The sequence below is a fragment of the Phyllostomus discolor genome, chromosome 12, assembly GCF_004126475.2.
Source record: "Phyllostomus discolor isolate MPI-MPIP mPhyDis1 chromosome 12, mPhyDis1.pri.v3, whole genome shotgun sequence".
Taxonomy (NCBI): Eukaryota; Metazoa; Chordata; class Mammalia; order Chiroptera; family Phyllostomidae; genus Phyllostomus; species Phyllostomus discolor.
In genome coordinates, this window is record NC_040914.2 from 70146134 (window position 1) to 70163494 (window position 17361).

General features: G+C 42.8%; 1 protein-coding gene across 1 annotated transcript; it reads left to right on the top strand.

Annotated features, from left to right (window-relative positions):
• The first annotated feature begins 1426 nt into the window (after nt 1–1426).
• DYNLRB2 (dynein light chain roadblock-type 2) lies at nt 1427–10660 on the top strand. Its single transcript, XM_028502030.2, has 4 exons — nt 1427–1537; nt 3788–3863; nt 9334–9501; nt 10412–10660. The coding sequence occupies exons 1-4, from the start codon at nt 1535–1537 to the stop codon at nt 10453–10455; spliced, it is 291 nt and encodes a 96-aa protein (XP_028357831.1). The 5' UTR covers nt 1427–1534; the 3' UTR covers nt 10456–10660.
• Nucleotides 10661–17361: the final 6701 nt, after the last annotated feature.

A 17361-nucleotide genomic window follows, 5' to 3' on the forward strand; every position in this document is an offset into this window, starting at 1 on the left:
AGCTTAGCTATCCATTCCAAGTCATCTTCGTTGGCCTTCTAGGTGTTGAGTGACAAAGAAGAACAGTTAGCTATTGCGACCTGGATTTCTTGAGAAACGTGAGTTTCTAGGAGGAAAAAAAGGAGGATGAGAGTGACCAGAATCTCCTCAGAGTGTTTTTGTACATAATTTAATGTCATAAAATAATAGACTATGAGTTCAAATGGATTATCTAATCCAATATTACCAACAAGTTCAAAATTGCTTTAGAGCATCTCTGTCAAGGGCCCATTCAGGTTCTAGTTGGCATTTCTAGCAATAAGGATGCCCTGTTTAGTGTGAGACTGCTCTCAGGAAATGGGAGCCCAAACTGAATCAGTACTATAGTCATCATAGCATGGGCCCTGTGGGGATGCACTCCCAACCTATAACTTGTATGTATAATCAGAGTTTGCCTTCTTCAAACCCCAGGACTTCACAACTCCAGATGCAAAATTTTCCTGCCGCACTTCATTCAACAGTTGGTCTCTGCCTCCCAAGCTACTGAAGATGTTATCAATGCCCTTCACGATGTCAAGTGACTTCTGACTATCCCTAATTGATCTTTAACTTATTTCCTCCATCAGTTTCTTAATACCCAGTGGAATGCTCTCTTCTGTGGCGATTTATAGAACATCCCTCACTACAACCTGCAATTTTTCAATGACTCAGAACTGTTGACAAATAATGACCACAAAAGAAAGACCCTAATGGATTCAACAAAAATGCTGGTAAGTTGCAATTCTTCAACTGAATGAAGAGCAGGGATACAACTAGATGAGAACATTAGATGTAAGATGGTGCTTACCCTGCTGTTTTGGGGGTGGGCGGTAAACATACATAGTGTTGCACTACTCCATGCTGATATATTTCTTCTTTAATAAAAAAAAAAAATTTTAACTATCTGTGTCAGGGGAACAAACTTTATTAGCGCTGCACAAGGAAGCACGCCAAGTGTCAATGAGTCTATTACCAAGTATCTCGAAAGGAAGTCAAACCCAGCGTCAGAGATACCCTCCCCAGTGTATGCCCCGGAGCAGGTATCCCACTTGGGGTATTGCTTCCGTTGTTGTATTTGGTCTGTCTCCCGAGCTAGACGATACCCTGGGCCCTGAAAAGAGCCTGGCACGTGGTAGGTGGTCTTGAGTGAGTAAGTGGCTGTTACATTAATGCGTACCTAAAGGAACGAATGAATGGATGCACGAAAGACCCGGAGCCTGGCCTTAGCCCCACACCGATTCTCAGCCTCCTTGCCCCGCGGGCATAGGTGAAACTCAGGTGAGCACCAGGGACCTAGAGCAACAAACCCCGCCTACGGCGGCCGGGAGGAGCCAGGCCAGTTCTGGGCGGAAAAGCGCTCTCAGGCAGCAGCCCGACCCTTGCGCACGCAGGCGCGGGGCACCAACGCTTCCGGGAGGTCACTTCCTCCCCCGTCTCTTAGCAACGGCTGGAAGCGTTGTTGACATCCCAGACTGCCCTAGCGCGGGACTGATCCCAGAGTTTCGTGGCCAGCGCGATGGTAAATCTGGGGTCTCCGTCCACTACCCACCACTCCAAGGGCGCCGACCCACGTGGGCTTTCTCTGCCCTCCTCTGGAGGTCGATCCAGGCCGGGCCAGGGCTGCGGCGAAACCTGGAGGCTCCCTAAGCTTCTTGGAAGGGTGACTGGAAGACCCTAGAGACGAGAGGAGGACCATGAAGGCGGGGAAGAAGATGTCTAGATGAGGAACCTATCTTGGGGCATAGATATCTATGGGGGTGATTTCTGGAGGTGGTACTTGGTGAGTGGAGATATCAAGACAGAGAAGATACAGATATTGAGGAGATGAAAGATCCTGTGAGGAATGAGAGAGCTCTATCTACAGCGAGGAAAGTGTGAAAAGGGGAGGAGCGAGACAGAAAGAAAAATCACCCTGAAAGGGAAGAAAAAGATGGGACAGGGAGCGCAAGGCAATGGAGAAAGGGGAGAAAGAGAAGCTAGTGCGAGAGAAGAAAAGCAAATAAAGAGAAAGAAGAAAAGAGGAAAGGGGGGAGAGAGAATAGAGAGTGAAGGAAGGAAAATGGAGACTGGGGAAAGTTTGAAGAAGAGTAAGGTGAAAGCGAGGAGTTTTAAGAGGAATGAAAAGGGGATGGGGATCAAGAGATTGTAGCAGGAGGGTTCAGAAATTACAAGAGGAGAAAACAACTGGGAAAAGAGAAGGAAAGGCTGGGGAGAGCAGAGGGAGGAGTTTGGGAGAGACGTAAAAGAGAAAAGGGTAAAGGAGGGCAGTGATTGTAAGGAGCTGTGGACGTTGTCTTGGAGATGGGGAAAAAGTGATAAAGTAGCACCCCCCACACACACAGCATTAAGTGCAGTGTTTCCCAAAGTGAGATGCAAACATGAGTTGCTACCTGAGATGGCTCAGAAATACCAAATAAGACAGAGTAAATCACATTTGAGAAAGCTGTTCCTCTTTCATTTCATTTTCTTTTCAACCTTTCGACCATATCCAGGTGAAAGTTTCTGGCAATATTAGGTCAGTACACCACTAGCATTTCGAAATTTCAGTTTTTCACTAAAGAACTCAGGCTCAGAGATTTCTTTAGCGTAGAATGTAATGTATTCCCCCCTTTTTTCTTGTTTGTTTTTGTTTATGACTAATAATATCAGATTTCCATTTCTGGTAGTGGTATATAGTTTGCTTTGAAAGTGCAGTCATTTAAGCTTTTAGAAGTGAGATGATTTAAAGAACATGCTAGCTGAATAATGTAGGTGATTTTCCTAATGCCAAAAATTGTGAATCTAGTACATAAATGCCTAGAATTCAGAAAACACCTGTATAGTCATAACAAAGGGAGAAATAAGTTTTCTCGTCCACATTAGGTGCAAAAGAAAACTGTCTTGCCTAAGTAACATAATGTTACTACATAATCTGTACTACATCGTACATAATCTGTACAATGTTGAGAAGGAAAAAAAATATCACAAACCCTCTTAAGACAGTGAAGAATAATGTTTGAATTCAGAATACCCAGTGATCTCTCAGTTATGAACAATATGCAGGTTTGGAACAGACTTCTTGAGTTTAGCATTTGTACAAGGAAAGAAAACCACTTCAATATAGTTTATTCATAAAATTCATTAAGAAAGCTGATTTTAAAACCCAATAATGGGGTTCTAACATATTCATGGTTGAACATTCAGTTTGCACTGAGAAGAAGGCCGTATTTACCGAGAGATCCTTGGAATCTCAGAATATGTTTTAGAATATCCTGAATGTAATCACCTAAACTCCCAAGCAGGTAACATTTTGGATTGAAAAATAAGATTTCTCATTAACAGATACTTTTTGACAGAGAGTGGCAATGATATAGCTCTATAAATATTAAATTACTATAATGTAGGAGGGGAATTTTTTCATACAAAAAGAGAAAGATCAATGAGTGGAAGATGATCAGGAGAGGAATTCTGTCCAATGTAAAGAATACTTTGCCAGCAAATAGAGACAGACAAAAATGGAGTGAGCTCTCATGAGGCAATAAGCTTTCTAACTGTAGAAGAGTTCAAGCCAGGGAGGTCTGTCACGGCTGTCAGTTAGGGGTCCTGCTGTGTCGGCTTGGATATGGGACTTGACGATTTCAAAGCTCTCTTCCAAAAGTCTGAGATTATAGCCTCCAGTACCTTAGGTTAAAGGGAAAGGGGAGTAGGGATCTTCCCAAATATTATTCTCTTTAGGATGGAGGTAACCACAAAGACCCCCGTGGTTCATTGCCATTCTGGTCTCTAACAGGCGGAGGTGGAGGAAACCCTAAAGAGGATACAGAACCATAAAGGGGTCATCGGAACGATGGTTGTAAATGCAGAAGGTAAGTACATCGTGGGCTGCCTTCTTGACCTCTGCGAAGGCCGAGAGCTGCCCTTTGTTGTTGTGCTGCACCCCACGACCAGCCTCTTAGATCTTATCATCAAAAGCAGAGTTCGTATATTTCAGCTATAACTTTTACTGTCAAACATCTATTGGGGATTACATGTCCAGCACTCTGCTAAGAACTAGGGACATAAATATAAATAAGCTGTGTCTTAAAATGTCTACATATTGCTAAGAAACACTGGACATTGTCTCATTTTGAAAGCTTTGATAACTATCTTCTGTCCTTTCAGGAATAACAATAAGACTTTTATATTGAAGATAGAATATTATTGCTGGCAGTATGTTTTTGTTTTAACATTATTCCAAGTTTCATTCTTCATTTTAAATGAAATTGTTCCTTTGCCATATTGAATGAAATCTTTGAAAATTAATTGTAATTTATACGATAGTCTTTGTGGTTATAGTGTAGAAAGGACTGATGTATTTCCACCTATGAAATCTGTAGACTTGTTCCAGAAACTTGCTCCACTCCACAGTTCCTGTTAATCCACAGAGCGTTTCTCTGGCACGTTGCTTGCCACATGCTCAGCTATGGTGGCAATCTCTTAAGGGCTCTTGCTCAGTTGCCCCTTGTGGCACCTCGTGCCCTTACTAATTTGGGCATTTGTAAGGGCACAAGGTGCTGCAAATCCCAGAGTATTAGTCGAAACAAGAGCAGTTACTTCATATAATTCATGTGGAACGATGGGGTTGGCACATTGCCCACTCAGTGCTTGGCAGCAGAATCTCACAGCTAATCATTATTTTGGAGCAAATCCATCAATGTTTAGTGATGGCTTTAAAACTTAAACAATTTAAAGTCTGTTTAAACTCTGACCTTCAATCCTTTATTATCAAAAGTGGAAAATAACCTCCTTTGTTGATGGTTGTGATAAGTGAAATAATAATTGTCAAGTGCTTGGCACAATACCCAACACTTAATAAATTATAAATACATAATTCTGAGAATGTGGGAATTTTTCATTGATATGTACAATTAAAACATCTGATGTGTTTTACAAAATGAAATTAAACATATCTCAGCATCAAATGAATATAGTAAGTACACCCAGCTCGGGTGGTCAGGAGGGAGTGGACTTAAGATGAGCCCTGTAGGTAAGTCAAGATCTATGTCTACTATTTCCAGGAAGCAGTCCAGCCCTAGTGCACGGTTCTGGCGGAACTGATTTTAAGTCCATGTTATTTGCTGCATACACTCTGCCACACCCCCTAAGATGGGTTATCTCTGTCACTTCACAGAGGAGCTATATTCTTTTCCTTTGGCTGCCATAAATAGTTATTGTCCCTCCACTCTGGAGGCTAGAAGTTGAAATCAAGGTGTGAGCAGGGCTAAGCTCTCTTCGAAGGCTCTACAAGACAGCCTTCTTTGCTGTCTTCTAGCTCTGGGTGGTTTCCAGCAATCCTTGGCATTCCTTGGCTCATAGATGCATCCCTCCAAGCTCTGCCTCCATTGTCATCTCCAAGTCTCTGCTTTCTCTCCTTAATGACATCAGTCATGGGAGTAGGTCCACCCGAATCCAGTGTGACCTGATCTTAACTGGTTACATCTACAAAGACCCTATTTCCAAATAAGGTCACAGTCTGAGATTTAGAGTAGACCTGAATGGGGGGCAGCCACTGTTCAGCCCAATACAGGTGCATTCACCTGTGACATCCAGGATGACTCATCCAATGTGTTATTTTGGAAGATCTTAAAGTACATAATCCTAGCAATATGCACAAAATGTCTGAAAAATATCTACACTCTAATCTGTAATGTCAACCCTAGGAATTTACCCTAAGAATTAGAGAAGGAAACATGTGGGTATGAATGATACTTGCAGAGGCATCATGTAGAGCGGCAATAAATAACCAGACAAATAAGTCAATAAATCTGTCCCAACAGTAGGGGAAATTTTAAATTAATTATGTAATATTTACTTGATGAACTATTGATCTATTTAAAGTGTTGAAGAATATGCAGAGTCATGGGAAACTACTCACAATATTAGATGAAAAAAATCAAGGAACATAGCAGTATCCAGCATTTTCTAATAAAAAAAGGATAGCCATGCACACATGTACACTTTAAATAAATATGGAAGAAAGGGCAAAGATATGTTGTGGTAATTATCTCTGAGTGGTGGGATTAAAAGTGATTTTTACGTTCTTTTCCTGGGGATTCTCAGCACTGTTCACATCCAAAAGCAACAAAATAGTATTTTTAAGACCTATTAACTTCTAATTAACCTCTACAGGAACTGGGTTGTGTTAGGATTCAGTACACTTTTCTGAAATCCAAATTAATCTTTTTCCCAAAAATATAAATGAGGGGCTTATTTTTATGGTCAGATTATTAATAACCAGAGTGTATGACAAGGATGTTTATTAATAGCATGTGGTATAAGTTATGTGACTAGAATGTGTAATAAAATACTCCATTTCAACAGCCTGTTCAATTTTAGATGAAAGTGCCACTTATAATAGTGTGGCTTTGTAGCTTTCAGAAGTCCCAGGAAATTTGATACTGAAAATATTTAACTGAGATAGTGCCTATATGTCCTTGTTCTCTGCTCGTAGTGTTAGTCCACTGATTCCAGGCAAATCATTTTAGCATATTGTCAAGTTTTAAATGTGATTGTATGTGAGCCTTCTACCATGTGCATACACTGAGACCTCCTCGTATACCATGTTAAGTAGGGATTTTTGGTTCCACTGTTACTGAAACATAGACTTCCTATTCATGACAATAAAGTAGACTTATCAATTTAGCCCAGTGCTGAATGGTATACACTTTTATTAGAGAAGATTTTTGTTAACATTGGTTCCCCACTTAGGAGACCTTTCACTGTTTACAACATTACAGCACTGAACGTTGATGTAGATGCTGATGAATATATTGCGTGCGTGTCTGTTTCCTGGGCAGTCACATCTGTCGTATATTCTTAGGTATACAAGCCTGATTTCTGTAGGCTCTTAATTGTAAATACTCTTGACACTACCAACCATCTATTCTTTGAATTTCATTAGGTTTTATCAGCCATCTAGCTAACTCCCTTTATTTTTGAAATACAATCTATCGACCAAAGTACAAATGTACAGTGGAAAAGTATCAGCTCACTGGGATAATAGTCATTTTAAAGTAGTGCCATAAATTCAGCAACATCAGACTCATACTCTGTGTTCCAGACATTTCATTTCAGGGATTTATACTACACATATATGCAAACGTGAAATGGCATGTCCAAAGACGTACTCTGTAGCCTCGCATATAAAAGCCAAAGATTGGGGACAACCTCCATGCTCATCAGGAGGGTGTATGAGTCACGTGTATCACAAAGCATCCATTTGACAGTCATGTTACGTGGTCATTGTGAATGACCTAGCCTTATGTGTATTGAATGGAACCATTTCCAAAGTGCATTAAATGAAAATAATTTAGGTGCAGAATAGAGAATGATACAACTAAAGACTTCAAACACAAACATCCTCGAATAGACTTACAATGCCTCTGGAAGGGTACCAAAGAAACGGGGAGCAGTGGTTACCCCTCAGAAGAGGAAGTGGGTGAATTTTACATCATGTGCTAAGATAACTTGTTAATAAATTATTTTGTAATTACCTTGCCTGGTACCAAGCAAGAGCTCCACAAATATTTGTTGACTTGTTCAAGTGTCTATAGGGGGTATAAAAATCTCCAAGACTTTCCACAGTGTGTACTTACTGTGCAGAAAGGCTGGCTGATTTATTTATTGACGTGGATCATGGATAGACAACTAGATAGGCCTGAGCATCTGATTCATAATCTTGTCATCTACATTTTAAATAATTTATTCAGGTTGTATTTCTTGTTTTGACACTGAGCAATGCAGACTTTGTATGTAGTCACTATTCAGGATGCAAAATAGAACTATTCGTCAAAAAGTGCTCTTACAAGGTTGAGCGCTTGCTACGTTTCGCTCTCCTGCTTGTTAAAGACACATGCCTTTCGATGTTTCATCAGGTGTGAAAGACAAAACCGACTTCTGGGGGAACGCAGCCAAGAAATAATAATGTGAAAATTAACAAGTTTACGTAAAACTGTATTTATCGAGTAGGTTTTCCTGTAAATGTTGTCCTTGTATTGTTTGGCAGGACCTATTCTAGAGACAATAATTTTCTTAAAAGAGAAAGCAACTAATCTGTTTCAAAGTCAGATTTGAGGGCTCTCAAAGAGTTTCATGAAAAATGGTAACAGCCCAAGTTTGTAACGCTAGTCCACTCTTAAAGTGCTCATCTCGCTTAACAGTTTCTGAAATTACCTTCACTGAGGGAAAGCCAAGAGCCACGTTAGCCTCTTTTATTGATTGGCTGCAATTCAGGTACCTGAAGAATCTGACAGCAATCCCCAATTCACCTTCATGTGCCACCCTAAATTAAAGACACATTTGCAAATCAAATCCCTGGAACTCTCTGGCTATGTGGAAATTCTTAAAATAATATGAAGGCTGTTTCTGATTAGATGCAATATATGCAAAATACCTAGCATGCACCTGTTAATAAGCGCTGAGCGCTGAGTGACCCGAATTAAGCTGGATTGATTTGAACTGAATTGAATTATACTTGCCTATTTGTCTGTCTAGATTCTTCCAGTTCAATTAATAGGCTCTGTTTTAAATGTGTATCATGGAGCAATAGAGCACACAAGTAGCCAAATTTAATAACGCTTAAACCAAGAATGAGTGCAAACCAGGAGATGCCTAGCAAGACCACAGTGTTTTTGTTGCTGTGTTTCCTCATATAAAATTTAAGGTTTGCTGAATACTGCATGTTACAAAGAAATTTTGAAAATCCCTTTTGATATGCTGTCTAGCATGTGTGTAGTTATATTGCTGCCTAATTCTCGCCTCAGGGGAGAAAGTGAGCACAGACCAAGCATTGCAAAGCAGACTCACCGTAGACAGGACACTCGAGGAAATGCATTCGTGTGTAGTAATATGTTCACCTAGTACTGCGACAATCAGTCAACAGCTCCCAAAAGATTGGTGCACAAGAATATTTGTCACACCATTGGTGACAAAAACAAAAACATGATACCTAACAATCCACCAATTGGGATTGATTACAGTAGATCCATAAAGTTGTAAGTATACAGCCTTTTGAAATAATATTGATGACACAGTCACCAACAAGGGCTTGTATGCTGTCATTTAAATGAAAAAAGAAAGCATCAAATTTGTAATTATACTTTGACCCAAGTATTTTAAAAAATCCATGTAGAGACAAGACGATTGGAAAATAAACTAAAATTGTCACTAGTGGGTAATACCAGCCTCCACTCTTTCTTTCTCCTCACAATTGTAAGTATTTTCCATATTTCTACAATGTGCATATTACTTTTATAATCAGAAAAAGAAAGTTTAACCCCACATTAAACCGCGCGGCAGGCATCCCGATCCGAACCACCCTGGACAACTCGACGACCGTGCAGTACGCGGGCCTCCTCCACCAGCTGACCATGAAAGCCAGGAGCACCGTGCGCGACATCGACCCCCAGAATGACCTCACCTTCCTGAGGATCCGGTCCAAGAAGCACGAAATCATGGTCGCCCCAGGTAATTGGCATTTCACTTCATGCGCAAAGCATCTTCCCACTTTATCATACAGAAGCTTTGTTTCAAAGAACAAGGAGTATAGGTTTAACTTTATTTTTGTTGTTGACACTATTACAGATAGATTTTAATATGCGATATGGCACATAATGTTCTCCACTGTCTTCTTCGAAGACAATGTTTGAGTCTGAAAATTGCAACTTCAAAATGTTGTGACATTACTGATGAATTTGACCTTTGAAGAAGTTGAATTTTTCCCACTTGCATTTATTATCAGTAATCAAAAACTTAGGAGATGGAGGTCTCATGTTGGGTGAACCTAGCACACAGATTTTCTGGAGAGTGGGAGAAATGTCTCCTGTCCAGGGGACAAGCCCGGGAGTGGCTCAGAGGCCTGTGGAGTCTGCTGTCCCCTGTGGGAGCTCACGGTCACCTGCCTGCCGAGAGAGCGCAACCACCCAAGCGCTTCTTCCCGTGAAGGAATTGCTTTTGCGGTGTTGGTGGACGTCAGTGTAAAACAGGACTCATGCTTCTAAATCTAGTCTAGAATAAACTTCTCTGTAGTCGTCCATCTGCAAAATGAGAATTACCCATAAACTAAATACAGCTTTCTCTACACCTGTGTTCTCACCCTGGCTGCACATTGAGATCACCTGGAGAGCGTTGCAGAACTAATGATTGGCACCCGGACTCTACCCCAAACCAATGAAATTAGAGTCTCCGGGGCTGGGCCCCAGGTAATGGTGCATTGTAAGAGCTTGGCAGATGATTCTGACGTGGAACCAGGGTGTAAACCCAAGTTGGTCTACACAAGGTCCAAGTGATGTTTCAAAGAGAAAAGCAGATGAGCTGAAGTATTCATTTGTTATATTTAATTTTTAGAGAGGACTACTTTTTCCACGTCTTTCCGCAGATAAGGAGTATCTCCTGATTGTCATTCAGAATCCATGTGAATAGCTCCACTGCGACCGAGTCCACCCTGCGACACTGGGTTGAAAACTCTGTACTCTTTAATGGTGACTATGATTCTATTCCGATATAACTTTGATCCTTTGGACATTCTTTTCTATTTTTTGCATGTAAAGCATTGTACACTTCTTGTCTGTCCCCCTTGAGTGTATTGTAAAGTTCTGATTTAGCTATATAATAAATAAATTCTGGTGTGTATGCCTCTTTTCTTACAATACACAAAGTGGAGGAGTCTAATGTGCAGACAGCCTTCCCTGGTGGTAGCTCTTCTATGGACGTTGACTGTCACTGACAGCCCGTGTGGAGGTAGGACTGCACCCGATTGTGAACGTGCCAAGGAGACTCGGGGGCACTGCGGGAGCTAGCAGGGAAGTCCCAGCCCTCCAGGAGTGTCAGGTGCTTTCCCAGGTTCGGTACAGAGGGAGAGAGATCAGAGGGCTGTTCGCCGGGTCAGCCCCGCAGCTGAGCACCGCCTCCTCTTCCTTGCAACACTCTGCAGAACTGCCCTTCTGTGGCACTGGCCCGAGGGGACCGGAGCCGGTCCTGGGCAAGGGCGCGTGCTTCAAAGGCTGACGAGAAAACTCCAGAGGGTTGTGTTTTTACTAAATATTTCAGACCTTCAGAAAACAGTGAAAATCATACAATGTAACAGATTTCCAAGACCCGCATAGAACAGGTATTTCTATTTTGCCATATTCACCTTATATCCTCTTTTTTAAATTAAGCTTTTTTTTACTTTGAGATAAAACTGAGGATTCACATCAAATTGTAGGAAATAACATAGAGATCCTTTGAACCCTTTGCCCAGGTTCCCACTATGGCAACATCTTTCAAAATTATTGCACAATATCACAAGGAGGAAATTGACACTGATTCAGTCTAGATGCAGAACACTGCCGTCCCCAGCAGGGCCCCTCCTGGTGCCCTTTACTAGCAATCCACCAGCCCCTGACCCCTGGCAACCACTAATCTGTCCTGTTTCTGTAATTCTGTCATATCAGGAAGATTATATAAATGGAATAATGCAGTACATAGCCTTTTGGAATTGACTTTTTCAGTTCAGCATAATTCCTTTGAGATTCATTCAAAAAAGAAGAAATGACACATCACAGATAGAGCCGCAGCCTGCCCCTGCTCTGTGTGCCTCTGTCCTCCTCTCCTTCCCCGCAGGACTCTCACTAGAAGGAAGCCGTCAGTCTGCACACGGGTCCTCGGGAGCCCACACCTGAGTTCCCGAAATGCCTCCACTACAAGCTAAGTGTGAGGAATGGTGTACGGTTGGTTTACTGGTTCAACCAAAGCCATGGCCCCAGCTTGCATCCTGTGAGGCAGCCAGGGCCAACCCAAGCAGATGGTGGTCTGAGCAGAAAGGAAGGGCTGAGGCAAACCTCTCAGGTTAAAGGGACTGACTCTCCCTCCAAGTGGTGACGAGAGAGGAGACAGATCACAGATGGAACCCCCAAGGCTTAGAGAGACAGAAGAGGCTGCAGCCACACAGCCACAGGTGTCTGTACCGCACTGCAGAGCCAGTACTCCCGGGGGTGGGGCCCACGCATGCATATTGGAGTCTTCTCTCCAGGTAACTGCAATAACCTCCAGGCTGAGACCAGCTCAATGGTAATCAAGAACAAAGGTTTGGGAGTCCTGTGTCCTGGGTTGTTCTTATTCTGGCTCTGCCATTTGTAAGCAAGGTTTGTTGTGTAGCATCAGCTGAGCTGGTGCAGCCAAAGTGCCTGACACAGAATGAACGCTCGACAAGCGTTAGCTTCTGCTGCTGCCTCCAGTGTCACTCAAAGGAGAGTGGCCCATGACATACAAATGTGAGTTCCGGGAACAGCCCTGAGGTTCCCCATATCATCAAAGCCAGCTGAGCCCTAGGTTTACAGAGATAACAGGACAAATGGGGAAATGAGCTTAAGTTACAACAGGAGTCAGTTCTTCTTAACTTGTGGGGTGAATAAACATGAAAGAAAGAGATTATAGGAATGGAGAACCTATACTACTGCACATATCTGACTTTCGAACAATTTTCTGACACTTCTGACTTCAAAAACTTCAGACTTGTAAAAGAGTAGAAGGAGTAGCACAATTTTAAACACCCATATATGCTTCACGCACATTACCAACTTTTAATATTTTACATTTGCTTCATCTCTGTGTGTATGCATATATATATGTAATAATGACCCCAGTTTCATTCTTAAGAAATTTAACATTGATACAATATCACCTAACAGACAATCATATGCAAATTCCCCCAGTAGTCCCAGTATGTTTCTTACATGTTTTTTAAATCCAGGACCCTTTCAGGGGTCACATGTTGCATTTGGTTGTCATGTCTCTAGTTTTTAGCTGTTTTTAGAACCTCTTTTTCTCTCTTCTTTATCTCCAGGTGGTGTCAAATTTGTATTTGCTCTCCCTAGAGTCCCCAGTGCCACCTGCTCCCTGTCCCCCCTGGGCCCCTCCTGGTGAGCAGAGACAGCCTGTAAATAGAGGAAATTCAGCCCATGAGCAGGTCTTAGTCACAGGTGAATGCTTCCCTTCCTTCTACACTGTGACTCTGAGACCAGACACATCACCCTGGACCCAACCTCATCCTTCAGCCTAGGGAGGTCTGGGTACCATGATACCCACTCCCCCAGGGACAGCTGTAGCATCTGCTGACAGTTTCCGACACAACAAGAGATCTTGATAGAATCCAAACAGCTAAGAAGTGCATTACTGAGGGAGAAGACCACAGAGATCACCTCTCTGACCACTTGGTTTTATTTTTATTTTATTTTTATTGTTTTATTAATGTTTGAACACAGTTGCCCCATGTCCCACCACCACTTTCCCCCACCCCACCCACCCTCACTTCTCACCCTCAGTCCTACCCTTCTTTTGGTTTTACAGGTGAAAGTTCCACCTGAGCCAATAGTCAGGTGTGTCTCAGTAATCAGGAGGGTTTGTATCGAACTAGTCATGCCTATGAATTGATGCTTATCAGAGGGCTCATGCTCACTTGAGATACCCTCCATGCCCTTAAAAATTGTTTTTAGGAGGTCCATATTAGCTCATTGTTATAAAAGTGCCGGAGGTAGCATTTGATTCCCATACCTAAATCTGTCCTCTCCCCACAGCTCCCCAGCCCACCCAGAGCCCATTGGCAGATGCATGGCTGGGTGGTAAAGCCACTTCCTTCCTCTTGGCCCAGCCAGAATTTCAAGCCCCATTGAAGATGTAACAGTGGGAAATCTCTGGCAGGTGCAGAGGACATCGCCGCTAGTGCCAGGGCTCTGTGTGGGTTCTTCTGGGGAAATACAACCCTTCCGTCCCACCAGGCAGTAAATTCTGCCATGGTCCTGCCTGCACTTTTGCATCCAGAGGAAACTGGAACCCTTCGTTAGAGATGGAGAAGGTGGTGGCAAAAAGCAGAAGTTGCCAAAGTCAATTCCATTGGAGGATGATGAGACCCTTGGGAATTTGTCCCACCCCTCTCTGCCTTCCAGAACACAGACATTCATATTCCCTCTTGGATTCACAACAACATAGCTCATTAGCTCTATTTAAAAGATGCCTGGACCTAAAGATTCACACCCATAGAAAACCATTGGTAAAGCTCTCATTTCCTAGGAGAAGTACAAGGCTGGGCTCACTGGTGCCTCCCCTTAGTCCAACTTGGTAGGGATTTTATCTGAATAATAAGAGCTATTTGCAGGATCTCTGGAGGGACATACCCCAACCATAAATATTCATGAAAACGAACCTGGAAAGACAAGTTAATAAAACCACTAAAATGTGTCTGTGCGTTACTATCATTGTGACCTCCCAAATCTTCACCACCAAAGGGGAGCACCCAGTAGCAGGGAGGCGAGAGCCTGCCCTGAGCTCCTGTGGGTGTTCGCCCCCTACAGGCCCTTCTACTCAGCACAATCTCACTTTGAGTAGATCACACACCTTCTTCAAAAGAAACAATCACCATAGACTTAGACTTGGATTTTCCCCCTTCTTGGTCCTTGACAAATTACAATTAACCCCCAAGCATCTTTGACATGGGGTGAAACATCCTTACTTCTCTGATATTACAGAATAATGTGATGCCCTTGAATAGAAACTATAGCATGTTTTGAGGAATTAGCAATAGATAGTCATCCAATCAACCAAAACTTGGTCTTATATTCTGTTTTTTTTTTTTTAAAGTAGGTCACATTTGGAGCCATGGTGGAGCTTTCAGAGTGGTGGTAACCTCTCCAGTCAGGAGCCCTACCAAAGAATAATTGCTCTCTCAACTCCTGGGAGTTATGGGGCTAGAGCTCCACTAACATGAAATCACCTCTAATAATGAAAACTGGAAACTCAGGTTCCCCTGGGGCACATTGGAATATTTCTATTTAATACTTGCAATATTTAAGGTTAGTAAAATTTTTCTGTATATTTCTTATGCAAGGTTTGACATAGAGGGTTGGGTTAGCCAGGTACTCAGCCATTCCTTGAACACAGAGGAGACTGATTTTTCTGACTCCCTCCTGGGCTCTTACTCTGGGAAACCTCCATTCCTTATTTCCCTTCACCAGACATGACCTCACAACTCCCTCTCTAGGTATCATTAACCTTGAACAGTCCCATTGCATGTTTTTAAATTGTCCTTCTTTGGTCAACTCAACAACGTGAGACACAATACAGTGCAGTAGAAAGAGCATGTGACCCAGGGTCTGGCTCAGCTACTTCATTACCAGCAGGGTGCACAACTTCTTTGGACCTCAGTTCACTTCCCTACAAATGTGAAGAACGCTCACCCACAGTGGCCTTGCATTCTGAAGTACACGACACAGAATAGGTGCCAATGATCATTAATAATGGCAGTGGCAGCCAAATAAAACAAATTTACCAGAATCCAAGGCATTAGATACATCTCACTGTGGCCTCTTCTAACTTAACCATGTGCATAAATATACTGAAGGACTTATAATCTTCCTGGGTACACAGTTTTGTCTAATTCCTTCACTTATCATTGAATAAGCACTTCCACAGTCCTACCTAGGGTTTATATTGGTTTTTCTTAAAATCTGTATGTACTTCCATCAAATTTGTCAGTAGTGACCTGACCCAGATGAGGCCAATGAGAGATGCGTCCTTGGTATTTAGAATTGGAGGAGAGTCAGAGAGCAAGTCCCCACATGGCTGGGCTTACGCACAAAAGCACGGCTACTGGGGATGAATATTTTCCACAGGGGACTGGCAGAGAGAGCCAGTCCTCAGAAGGAAAGAATACAGAGCAAGGGAAGGATGTTCATTCTATGGGTTCCCTGTAGGTTCTCAGCTACATTTTACCCTTGGGTTCATAAGACACCTCTAAAGCCTGTGGTAGGTTTTCCTGTTTTGTGAACACCGCCAGAATGGATTTCATCTGCTGCCTGAAACCAAAAAGGCCTTACCTAACACATTTTGGCTATATTTGGGTCACCCTGGGATACTTTCATCAGGCACAGTCAAGAGCCCAGTGGCTCCCCAGGACGTGTACATTAATCAGAGGCCCTGAACAGATGGGCTGGGGTCACTCACTCCCTTGCTTCAAAACATACCCTGCAGCTTTGGCTAGACAAAAGAACAGGCCACTGCTGGGCCTTCCGGAGGCAGAGCTCTGTGTGGGGGAGAGGCACTGAGACATCCCTCTCACTGGGGTCTCCAGTGACCTTCCCCCGGTGAGTGGCCTCTGCCCCTGTCATTGACGGGAAAGAGAATTGACCGCATGGACACTGGGCAGAGACATTCCCAAAATACCAGTCCAGGTGGCCCAGGGTGTCTGGAGTGGCAGAAGCCCATCTGAGAGAGAAAAAGGGTTAAAGAAACACAGAACAGACTCATCTGACAGTTTGCTACCCCTTGGCCCCAGAAGATAGTGTGGCACCAAAGAAAGGACATTGTTTTGTATCCAGACAGGTCTGTGTTTGATGCCTAGCCCTGCCAGTAATAATAATAATTATTATTATCATTTATATTATTTTAGGAGAGATAAAGAACAACAGCAGCTAATGTTTGTTGATCACTCGCTATGTAACAGACACAATGGATATTCACATCAGTCCCATTTTATAGACAAGAACACCGAGGCCTAGAGCAGTTTCAGGGCTTGCCCAAGGTCAGTCAAGCTGATAAGTGTCAGAGGAGGCACCAAAACTCTGACATCTGACCAGGGTACACACTCAACCACTCCCTTAGATTGTTGACTCAGCAGACAGGTGACAAGGAAATTAATGCCCCTGAGCCTTAGAATCCTTACCTGTAAAATACAGACCATGATTCTCACAAGTTGTTGGGAGACAGGAAGAAATGATATAAAGCGCCTGATGCTTAGTGGATGCTTAACAAAGAGCGGTTGCTATTATCACCGTCACCACCATCAGTACTACCTACAGAATCAACAACTGCTGGAAGATGACCATCGTAGCAGTTATGTTATTATAAATATGACCAATGTCACAATGACGACTTTCGACAATAGTCCATGGGGCTCATCAGGTAGAGTAGTTACTCCTAATCCTTTCATCAAACCCCTAAACTCAACAATCAGCTATCCATCTGGGTATCTGGGTCTGCCGGATGTCAGACCACCCTTCTACTCGTGGAATTTCATCATTTCGGGAATTGCTCACGGGGCCAATCTGCCCCTCAAGGAGGCATCTGCTCTTTTGTGTCACCAAACCTATATTGTGTGTACACATACACCTAGTTCGTACTATGCTTTATTCCCCTCCCGTTCTGTCCATATTTGTCACCCATTTGAACCATTCCTTCCTTCCCATTCCCCACTCTGCCTACATAGAACCAGCCTTCCTATCTGGATGGGTCAATTCAATGTATCAGGCTGGTTTTCTGGTCTGTATTAACAATCCAATCAATAGAAATTTTGCA

Coding starts and splice junctions, on each gene's coding strand:
- DYNLRB2 (XM_028502030.2), top strand. Junction 3,864..9,333: donor GATGGTTGTAAATGCAGAAG/GTAAGTACATCG, acceptor ACCGCGCGGCAG/GCATCCCGATCCGAACCACC. Junction 9,502..10,411: donor CGAAATCATGGTCGCCCCAG/GTAATTGGCATT, acceptor GTCTTTCCGCAG/ATAAGGAGTATCTCCTGATT.